The 10306-nt window shown below is 37.2% G+C and overlaps 1 protein-coding gene across 1 annotated transcript; it reads left to right on the top strand.

Annotated features, from left to right (window-relative positions):
• Positions 1 to 237: 237 nt before the first annotated feature.
• On the top strand, positions 238 to 8931 carry LOC134669030 (sodium-coupled monocarboxylate transporter 2-like). The gene is made up of 10 exons (XM_063526552.1): positions 238 to 582; positions 1559 to 1683; positions 2073 to 2225; positions 2736 to 2955; positions 4476 to 4746; positions 5356 to 5444; positions 5855 to 5963; positions 6683 to 6844; positions 7657 to 7838; positions 8531 to 8931. Exons 1-10 carry the CDS (start codon positions 386 to 388, stop codon positions 8826 to 8828), a joined length of 1806 nt encoding a protein of 601 aa, XP_063382622.1. The 5' UTR covers positions 238 to 385; the 3' UTR covers positions 8829 to 8931.
• Positions 8932 to 10306: the final 1375 nt, after the last annotated feature.

Below are 10306 nucleotides of genomic sequence, written 5' to 3'. Positions count from 1 at the left end.
AACGACTTTAGGTAACTCACGCTACATTGCTGCAGTCTTCGATAGTTCGATATAGCTAGAGTTAGACCAAGTTAAGTTAGCAGCGATATTGACGGCCCAGACTGTGCAAGTATTATTTTAAACGTCAAACTTACTTAATTATGACGTTTAAATAACACTCGGGCAGTCTGTGCTATGAAAATCGCTGCCATTTTAGCTTGGTCGGACTCTAGTATGTTTTGGCAAGCAATATAAACAGCAAACTGTAGTGTATTTGCCATAAGATTGAAGTGAAATCCAGCTTTATCTCTTATATCTCCTTTATTAGGTATTGTTAGACGCACTGATAATAACTATTTGAACCGGGACGTTTTACAAGAAACACGTTTACCAGTTTAAAGCAAAAATGAAGAACAGCACCTTGGTGTACCCTATTTATTTCAATGTGGCGGAATACGGCCTGTTTGGTATAATTTTGGGTGGAATAGTGGCAATTGTTATATATTTTAATGTTGTTAATAGAAAAAATAAGACGGTGGCCGGGTTTCTGTTTGGCGGGAAAAATATGTCGATCTTCTCTGTTTCGTTGGCTCTTATTGCGAGGTAAGTTTTTAAAATGACAAGATATTTATTTGAACTGCTATATTTCTTCAGCTCCTGAGACACAGAGATGAATTGTTTTTGGAGTATTTTAGTCAATAAAAGTTCGATTTAGATTTTGGAGTAGGTATGTACAAAAAACCGGGCAAGTGCGAGTCGGACTCGCGCACGAAGGGTTCCGTACCATAATGCAACAAAAAAAAAAGGCAAAAAGAACGGTCACCCATCTAAATACTGACCACTCCCGACGTTGCTTAACTTTGGTTAAAAATCACGTTTGTTGTATGGGAGCCCCATTTAAATCTTTATTTTTTTCTGTTTTTAGTATTTGTTGTTATTATAGCGGCAACAGAAATACATCATCTGTGAAAATTTCAACTGTCTAGCGCTCACGGTTCGTGAGATACAGCCTGGTGACAGACGGACGGACGGACGGACGGACGGACGGACGTACGGACGGACGGATGGACAGCGAAGTCTTAATAATAGGGTCCCGTTTTACCCTTTGGGTACGGAACCCTAAAATATTTAGGTACGCGATTAAAATAAACGTTCGTTGGGCTAAATAGGAAATTTAACATTTACATTAATTTACTTCCAAATTATTCATAGTTTTAATATTGGTTCAATTTTAAGTTTCATAGTATTTTAATCTTGAATAAAAAAGGCTTTGTTTCTAAAAGACTATAAAGTTAAAAATTGCACACTAACAACTTTCGGAACTTTTACCAAGGGTTATTCACGGTAAAGCTAAGAGCATTATTAAAGATTTTACTAAGTATCCCTATGTTTATCTCGTTACTCTACTGCCTACTGCTGTTTTTTAATGAACTTTTTCCTTCTTCATTCCGCACAATATTCGGTTTTCCATTGACTTCATTGTAAGACTCAAACATTTCTACCTCTGTTCTTCGCAACGTCAAGCTATTATTGCTTTAATGTCTCACTGTATACTTACATTATTACATATTAATTCCAGCCATCTAACAAGTATCACATTGCTCGGCGTGCCCGTAGAGATATACTTGAGGGGCACACAATACTGGGCATCGGCGCTGTCCCTTATCTTAGTGACTATTCTAACAGCTGTGATATATTTACCAGGTAAATAATGAATGTTTGATTCATGTCTGCTTCGTGTAGTGTTTTGTTTTTGAAAAATATTTAACTTGTTGCAACGCAGCTGCAGCATGTGTACGAGTAATTGCGTGAATTTGATAAGAACAGTAAACTGTTACTCGAAGATTAAGTAACGACCATTTTAGTCGAGATATTTTCACGCTCAAAACCAGTGAGAGAGCCTAGTAGTTTGAGGTTGAAGGTAATGTCTTCTACATTCTACTTACCTACTTTTAGATATTTTTGACCACCTTGCTCGCATCAATATATCTGATGGATACTAGCGACTGTACTTAAACTATTTCCATTGTGAAATTTTCTTATACCACATTTAGTGACCCGGTTTGTACCTGACCTTAGCTTATTTTTCTCAGTTTTCCATCGACTGCAACTGTCATCAAGCTTCGAATACTTGGAAATAAGGTTCTCCACACACACGCGAACCATCGCTGCGGTGTTGTTCGTTGTCAGCAAGCTAATGCTTCTGCCAATAGTGCCTTACGTTCCGATGTTGGCGTTCAGATTAGGTGAGTTATTCTTGAGATAAGATACTGGACTCAGTCAAGCCGGTGAGTTGTGACAACAAGGAATCTACCTTTATGAGCTCATTAAAAGTACACACTGGGTAACATTACACTTCAAAATATAGGTTGTATTTGAAAAGGTTCATGATGGGACAACTATGAGCTTGTATATGTAGCAAACACCTAATTATTTTAAAACACCTTTGTAGTAAGTACTCATACAAACAGCAACACTGTTAACTGTCCATCGGTGGACCTTATGCCTTTTGTATTAAGGTTTACGAACTGTCAGTTAACATTGTAGGCTATGGTACAGTCAAAAATATGGGTGCACAAATCATCTCAAAAATATGTTCCATATCCCTTATGTCAGCGAATTAAAAACTGTGGAACATATTTTTGAATAAGTTGGCTACACCCATATTTTTACAGTTAACTGTACAAAGGAAGAATTGAAAGTAGAGTAACAACGAGCGCGAGAGGACCATTTAGTAATTATATAATCGTTTTCAGTTACAGACCCTCTAGCAGGCCGCGCGACCGCCGTAGTTTGCGTCCTTTGCGCGACGTTCACAGCGGTAGGCGGCCTGCAAGCTATAGTCAGCATTGGGATGCTGACGGTCTTCCTATCATTGGCTGGTACGGCGCTGCCGGCTGGGTTAGCATTGCTGCCAATGGGGATAAAGAGGATGTGGGAGATTGCTAGTCATGGTGACCGGTTGGTGCTATATGAGTAAGTACTTACTTACTCCGTTGGCTCAGTGACCCAAAATGAGACTTGGCCTCCGACACAAGACACCGCCACTTTTCTCGGTCCTGTGCGACCTCTCGCCAATTGCTGACTCGAAGTTCGCGCAGGTCCGCCTCCACCATGTCGCACCAGCGATATCTGGGGCGTCCGATAGGACGCCTTCCTGCTGGACGGCCCAGGTATGCTCTTTTCACGTTCCGATCTTCATCCATTCTCTCAAGGTGGCCCAACCAACGGAGTCTGTGAGCTTTAGTCTCTCCCATGATGTTAGGTGCAGCCACTAGGTCTTCGATCTCACGGTTCGTAAGGACTGACCAGCTTCCGTCCGGTCTTTTTTTATATGAGTAAGTGATTATGATTATTTGATTAATAATGATAAATTGTTTAAGTACTATGAAATATAATATAGCTGAACCTTCAAGTGACCGAAGCATTCCAAGCTAATAGTCTTGCAAATACAGTGTGTAGACAACGACTACATTAGTTGCTTTCTTTTTACGATGATGTTCAAGACTATTGGAGGTCTACAAGCTGTTAGTCAACATCAAGATGCTAACATTCTTCTTATCATTGAACTGGCATGACGCATTTTAAATTGTAAACGTATTAGCGACACCGTACTATTACCCGTACCTCTCTATTTATGTACCTACTTATTTTATTCGCTTGATAGTATTATTTATATGATAGTATTATGTATGTTGTTAAGAATCTAGACTCCTTCACTAAGAATTCTGATGTCCATAACTATAATACTAGAAATAAAAACAAGCTTGCTATCAGAAAGTTTCGTGTTCGTAAAGTACAGAAGTCATTCGTTGGGCAATGCATTCATTTTTATAACAAGTTACCTGAGGATGCTTTAAGATTACCCTTTCCAGCTCTTAAGAATTACTTAAAAAAGTCATTGATGTTGAAGGCTTATTACAGAGTCGAGGACTACTTGACAGACAAACATGCATGGTCCAAACCAGAAACTGTAATAACGACAAGTAGCAATTAAAAGCATTGTATTATGTGTAGAGTTAAAGGTGACTCAGCTCAGGTAAAAAGCACATCAACTTGTATGAAAGCATCTCATAACAATCAGTCAGATTCATATAATATGTATTCTCATTTCTTTTATTGATTTTATTTCTTTTCCTTTTGTAAGAATTTGATATGTTTTCTGAAAGAGCTACGTATTTGTATAAAGTTATGTACTCACTGAGTATAATTGCATGAATTCTATAGTAATTTAAATTGTATTTTTCTTAATTACTCGTAATGCATGTTAATTAAAAGATGTAGTAATGTTTTGAAAAGATGTGTCCCGCCGAGTTTGTTGCCGGTCCCATATTGGGATACCCTCCTCCAATTGAGGGGGGATTTAAATCTTCTCGGGGCAGAGGTGTACGGTTGGAGCCGGTAAAGGTTTATTTGACGTTCATAAGCGCATTGTAATATGCCTACTTGAATAAACTATTTTTTATCTTTTATCTTTATCTTTTATTTTGTTTCAGTCCCGACCCCGAAATGGCGCACCACACGTCTTTCCTAACCGTTACTCTAGCCCTAAGCACAAATTGGCTCTGGAAGGTAGCCCTCAGCCAGTCATCTCTGCAGAAACTCCAGGCAGTACCGACAATAGCCAAAGCCAGGATTTGTCTGGCGATCTCCTGCTTGGGAGTTATTTTGATGAAACTACTGTCATGTCTGCTTGGGCTGGCTATGTATGCCTGGTTTGCGGGCTGTGACCCTTTATTGTCTGGGCAGATTAAGAAACATGAGCAGGTAATTCAATGATTTCTGCATAACTCGTTGAAGACTGCTTTGAATGCATAAAATCATTGTCTAAAATCTTGATCAAAATCAGACTAATCAGAGTTACTTCGCTAAAGTAATAGCTAGACGATATAAAGTTCACTCTTCCGTCATATACATCTTACATAAAATTAGCGATATAAAGATATAACAAGAAAATAAATCTACTCACCTGTTGGCATAAAACGTTGCCTAGTCTATATTGTAGATACGCTAAAAACCCACGACATACTTTACTTTACTAAAAGTTACACAATATTTACACTATACACAAAACTTTATTAATTTTCTTTTACTTTCAAACTCAACACAAACACATATTTATTAAATATTTTATAAAATAATTATTGCCCGAGAACTAGGTACAATTTTAAAAGAAGTCGCGTCACTGGTTGACGTTAGTGGCTTTTTTTCTTCTCTCTGAAAAACTTTTTGTACAAAAGGTTAATAATTAAATATACAACAGCTTTGGTCTTCGATAAGTTTTTAACTAACAAGTTTTGAAATTTAAATATACAGTCATTTTATATTTTTATTGAGTTTTTACATCCTAACATTGCATTAACTTTTACATTTCAGCTGGTACCACAATTTTTACACAGCTTGTCAAGCATGTTTCCTGGAATATGTGGTATTTTTATCATCGCCATTTTCAGCGCCACTACGGGGTAAGAATAATAAAAAATCGTTATACATACCCCAGACTTACATGAATTATTTCCCAAAGATTACGACGACATCTTACGCCTCCTATGGCAATAAGATTAGGTTACTTACCCTATCCTCGTAAGACCCAAACCAATTGTAGTGCTTTAGAACTTGGAACTTTCTTTTGTTTCAATAAGAGTTCATAACTCGAATTTAATTTGTACTTGTACAAGTACGCGAGGACTTACGAGGCTATAGTTTTAGATTTTGATTTAGATTCATTTATTCCTCAATAAGTATTACATGTTTGTATTACAACCGAATATAAAGATGAATACATATTAAGATCGTCAACACATATACAAATGAATCTAATAAATAATATTTACATGCTATAATTGTTTTAAATGACACTCATTTCTGTTTTCAGGTGTATTGCCTCTATTATAAATTCAGTATCGGGAGTCATTTTTGAAGAGTTCATTAGACCTTGGATGCCACAGAGCACAAGTGAAATTGCGTGCTGTAAAATGATGAAGGTAAAACTGGTTGTTCTTGACATATCAACATCTTCTCTATAACTCTGTATCTTCAGTTATTCCAATAAAAATAAACCAAATATTTATGCATAACATTTATTGGTAAACCAACCAAATACAAAACCGCCTGGATCTGTCACTGAACGACCTGACTTTAACCTACATTATTTGATGGTTTAATGTTTTCATCTACCCTCAACTGGCATTGTCCCCGTAGTCTGGTCTACCGTTTCTTCCAAGAAAAGGTAGCGACCTAGGTCGACAATGACATCAACATAAACGTTCAAACATGTTGTCCATGCCTTTAGCCATGTCTTTAGTGTTAGACCAAGGAAAGTCTGCATCTGCAGAGACTTTGATAGTTCATGCTAGTGTTATTTATACGTTATATGTCTTAATTTCATAGAAGTTTGACGTTTAAAATGACACTTGCACTGCGTGGGCTATCAAAATCACTGCAGACTTTTCTCCGTCTGACTCTAACCACCTTTACCTTTAAGCAGGCGTGGCTCACTCCACGATTTAGTTGCTTTGCAACAGGTAGCAACTCCCGGTACAAATACACACGTCCCACACCAATTTTGGTGGCTAGCCATAAGCCGCGGTCATATCTGTCCTCATCGAAACAGACGCGTTTTGTTAGAGAGTGAATCTTCTGTACCTAGTACTATTATTTATTATATGCCTTAAGACAAGTATTTTATAAAGCGTGTTTTCAGCTCCTCTGCGTTTTAGTAGGGGCGTACTGCACAGGTGTGGTGTGGAGCGCGAGAGAGCTGGATCGGCTGCAACACGTCGCTTTCGGGGTGACAGGAGTCACTGCCGGCACTCTGCTGGGACTGTTCACTCTGGGAATTGTTTTCTCTAGAGCTAATTGTTCTGTGAGTAACTGAGTATGCTAGTCGATCTAAGCTATGCCGTATGTATCTATGTTACTGAGGTCAAAATTACATTACAGGTGTATATTTTGCTAAAATTAGAAGGATACTAAAAGTCAATGTGAGAATTAATTACTTTGCCACTTTTCTTTCAGTATTTTTCGTTTATAAATTTGCCAGTAAATATTAACAATATCATACCTCCGTATCACACAATTTTTTTAGTGACTAAAACGTAATGAGATTTGACATCAGCGCCATCTTGTCGTTACAAACAGTTTTATTGAGGCAACAAGCATGGCGCTCGCCTTGTGCGTTGTATTTGGACTTCTCTTTGTTCTGAGTTTTAAGCACCGCCTCATAGATGGCAGCTCTAGTAACAAAACTAACGTTGGAAAATACCTATATATTTGGTAGGTAGGTATTCTTTTTACTTATGAAAAACCGGTGACAATACAAAATACAATAATTATGATCACATGGAGCTGATCCGATGAAAAAGGCCGAAGGTGACATTCATTTTCGGTTTGTTGCATTTTGCAATCATCTCGACGTATATAACGTATAAGTACCTAGACGCTTCTAAAAAAAGTAAGGTGTATTCGGGTAATACCGAATGTCGGTTAATTCCGACATTCAGATGAATGACCCTTAATTCCATCATAATAAAAGTCTCTTTTCGGAATTATCCGACAGTTTTCGACATTCGGAATTACCCGAGTAAACCTTACAGCCAGCAATAAACTCTCATATCAAAAATGACATTTAAGGACAAAAAATATAACTTGTAATCTTATATCATATATCAATTCTAGGGAGCCTTAAGCGGCTGCCTGCTGAGCCTACTGCTCTGCGGTTGGCTCCTCATCGGGGCAGAGAATGCGCTAGCCTCGGGGGCGTTGACCTTTCAGGGGAAGCATCTAGCTACCACGGGGTGCGGCAGAGTCAACTTTACGCATATCTTGGTTAATCTTACCAGTAGCTTGCCTAGTGCCGCGTAAGTACTTGTTTTGTTGATTTTTTTTATTTTGTTATGGAGTAATAAAAAAACTAAATGCGTCCAATTGGGTTGTCATTTTCCATATACCGGGTGTGGCCTGTAACACGAGCAAATAATTAAAACATAGATTGTCCTCCTCAAACGGTGACACTTTTTTTAACAACTTTTAAAAATTATGAAGTACTAGCTTAGACTCCCTATTTTTCAAACAAAATAAATATTATCTTCAATGGACGCCATCGCCATGCCATATCATTGTGATTGACGTTCCTTGTCACGCCTTAAACATAACAAAATTCGCAATACATTGCGTCTTAGAATAATCTTTGTCTTAGTGTATTAAAAATCAAATCCAGAAGTTATTTTTAAAAGTCGCTGAAATGTTGGTCAGTATGAGGAGTACAGTCTACAGTTTATTTTTTTGCTCATATTACAGGCCACACCCGGTATGTGATATATGTCGTATGGTGGTTGTAATAGAAAAAAAAAACATACATACAGAACTCCTAACCTAGGTTTCCTAGAGGGATTCTTCAAAAAAGTAATGTAAAGGTTTCTAAATGGTCTGTGCAGCGTGCATGTTCAAAACTTATAAATCCTTTTAAAACGATTAAATAGCTTTTTTATACAGAACTCAGAAGCAATGCGATAAGATAACAAATGCAAACAGTTCCATTTTTATATTCCAGAAACCAAATCCCTACAAAACCGCTTCAGTCCCTCTTCAAAATTTCCTTCACTTACTGTCCATTTGCTGGGGTGATGTCAGTACTCCTCATTGGAGTACCAATGAGCTACCTCACAGGAAAATCAAGAACCGAATCCATAAACCCTGACGTCTTCTGCCCACTTACACAGAGCTTCCTACACAAATCACAAATGAGGAGTCCAACGGAATCATTGGAAGTCAGACCGCCAGACACGCAAGAAGTGTATGAAGCACTAGACGAAGCATTAAAACAATTGAAAGACGTTATAGACCGATAAAAATCCGGATACCGTCAAAAGTTGGAGAAGGTGGAAAATTTGCTATGGATGGGCGACACAGTTTGATCTGTAACTCTTTCGGCAGAGGTGTTACATGGTACTTTTTATAACTACCGGAAGAAAATAAAGTTTTTAATTTTTTATTTGTTTTTCAATACCTAGTTATTTACGAAACAAGTGCGGAAAAGAGGACCATATGTACTGTAATAGTACATTACTACAGAGGCCGGGACGAAAGGGGTTGCCGGCCGAAGACATATAGACGGCCGAGCGAAGCGAGGCCGGATAGGTCTGAGCGCGGGCAACCCCATTTCCCGCCGAGGTATGTATAGTGCTTTTCTCAAACATGCAATGAAATAAATAAAATAAAAAATCCACGAAACCCAAGTTTTATTTATAGAAAAAACTAAAAGTAAACTACACCCAAAATATAACCAACACGTACCTATATCATTATCACGCGTATGTTTTACACGAGTCGTGTATTTTTACTACCCGTATATTTTCATGTATCTTTGATTTTTTCGCCTTGTATTCGTCTGACTGTCGTTTTCGTCACATAAGTTTACATAGTCTTTCATGTTGATATCATGTTTCACATACATCGTTGCTTTATGCATGGAGTAAATAAGTATAATTTCCACAGTGTTGACGAATTTGTAGTTACATTCATTTAAAATATGCCACAAAACTGTTTCTAATAAACTGTAAGCCATTTTTCTTAGTTTCTCAAATAATAAAATTGCCATAAGTAACCATATACATACTTCGTCTTTAACTTGGCGGCAGAGGCAGCAAGTTATTTAAAATCAATTCTGCTTACGGTGCCAATTCCAAAACCTACGATTACAATTAATATTAATTTCATTATTTCGTCGGAACTCATATTAAAGTCAAAAAATCATCAACGCACCATAAATCCAATAAAACAGAATGAATATTTTTCAACTTTACCTCCATAACAATTTAAAAAATATAACTACGCGTGTTTGAGTAGACCTTCTTACCGCTAACGTTTAGATGAAATATTTTAAATGTTTTTATTCGTGTAGTTAAATTTATAATTTAAAATTATAAAATTATAGAATGTATTATTTATTAAGTTCATGTTGATTTTATACAAATAAAACTGTAAATTATAACAAACATTGTTTTTTGTTTTTTTTTTATAGGCATAGTGGCAGAGTGTCATTACGAACCATAAAGCAAATACTGCCTCTAGTTTTTTTAAATGGATGAATGCCACGATGCTGTGTCACAAATATCTGTGAAATGAAAATTAAAAAGAGGACTTTGCCGGTCTAGGCCTGCAAGATGTGTATGAAATTCCATTAACGACCTTTTGTCCTAGCCGCACCTGAAACGTCATACTTCGCAGCCTATTATAAGGAACATAACATCAATATTTCATTGCATGTTTGAGAAAAATATATTTTTAACCTCCCTGTCCTTTCTGCTCACCTTAACCTCTAGCAACC

The sequence above is a fragment of the Cydia fagiglandana genome, chromosome 11 (genome assembly GCF_963556715.1).
Source record: "Cydia fagiglandana chromosome 11, ilCydFagi1.1, whole genome shotgun sequence".
NCBI lineage: Eukaryota > Metazoa > Arthropoda > Insecta > Lepidoptera > Tortricidae > Cydia > Cydia fagiglandana.
This window is presented reverse-complemented; position numbering and strand designations above follow the sequence as displayed.

Coding starts and splice junctions, on each gene's coding strand:
- LOC134669030 (XM_063526552.1), top strand. CDS start 386: ATGAAGAACAGCACCTTGGTGTACCCTATTTATTTCAATGTGGCGGAA. Junction 1,684..2,072: donor AGCTGTGATATATTTACCAG/GTAAATAATGAA, acceptor TATTTTTCTCAG/TTTTCCATCGACTGCAACTG. Junction 6,845..7,656: donor TCTCTAGAGCTAATTGTTCT/GTGAGTAACTGA, acceptor TATCAATTCTAG/GGAGCCTTAAGCGGCTGCCT.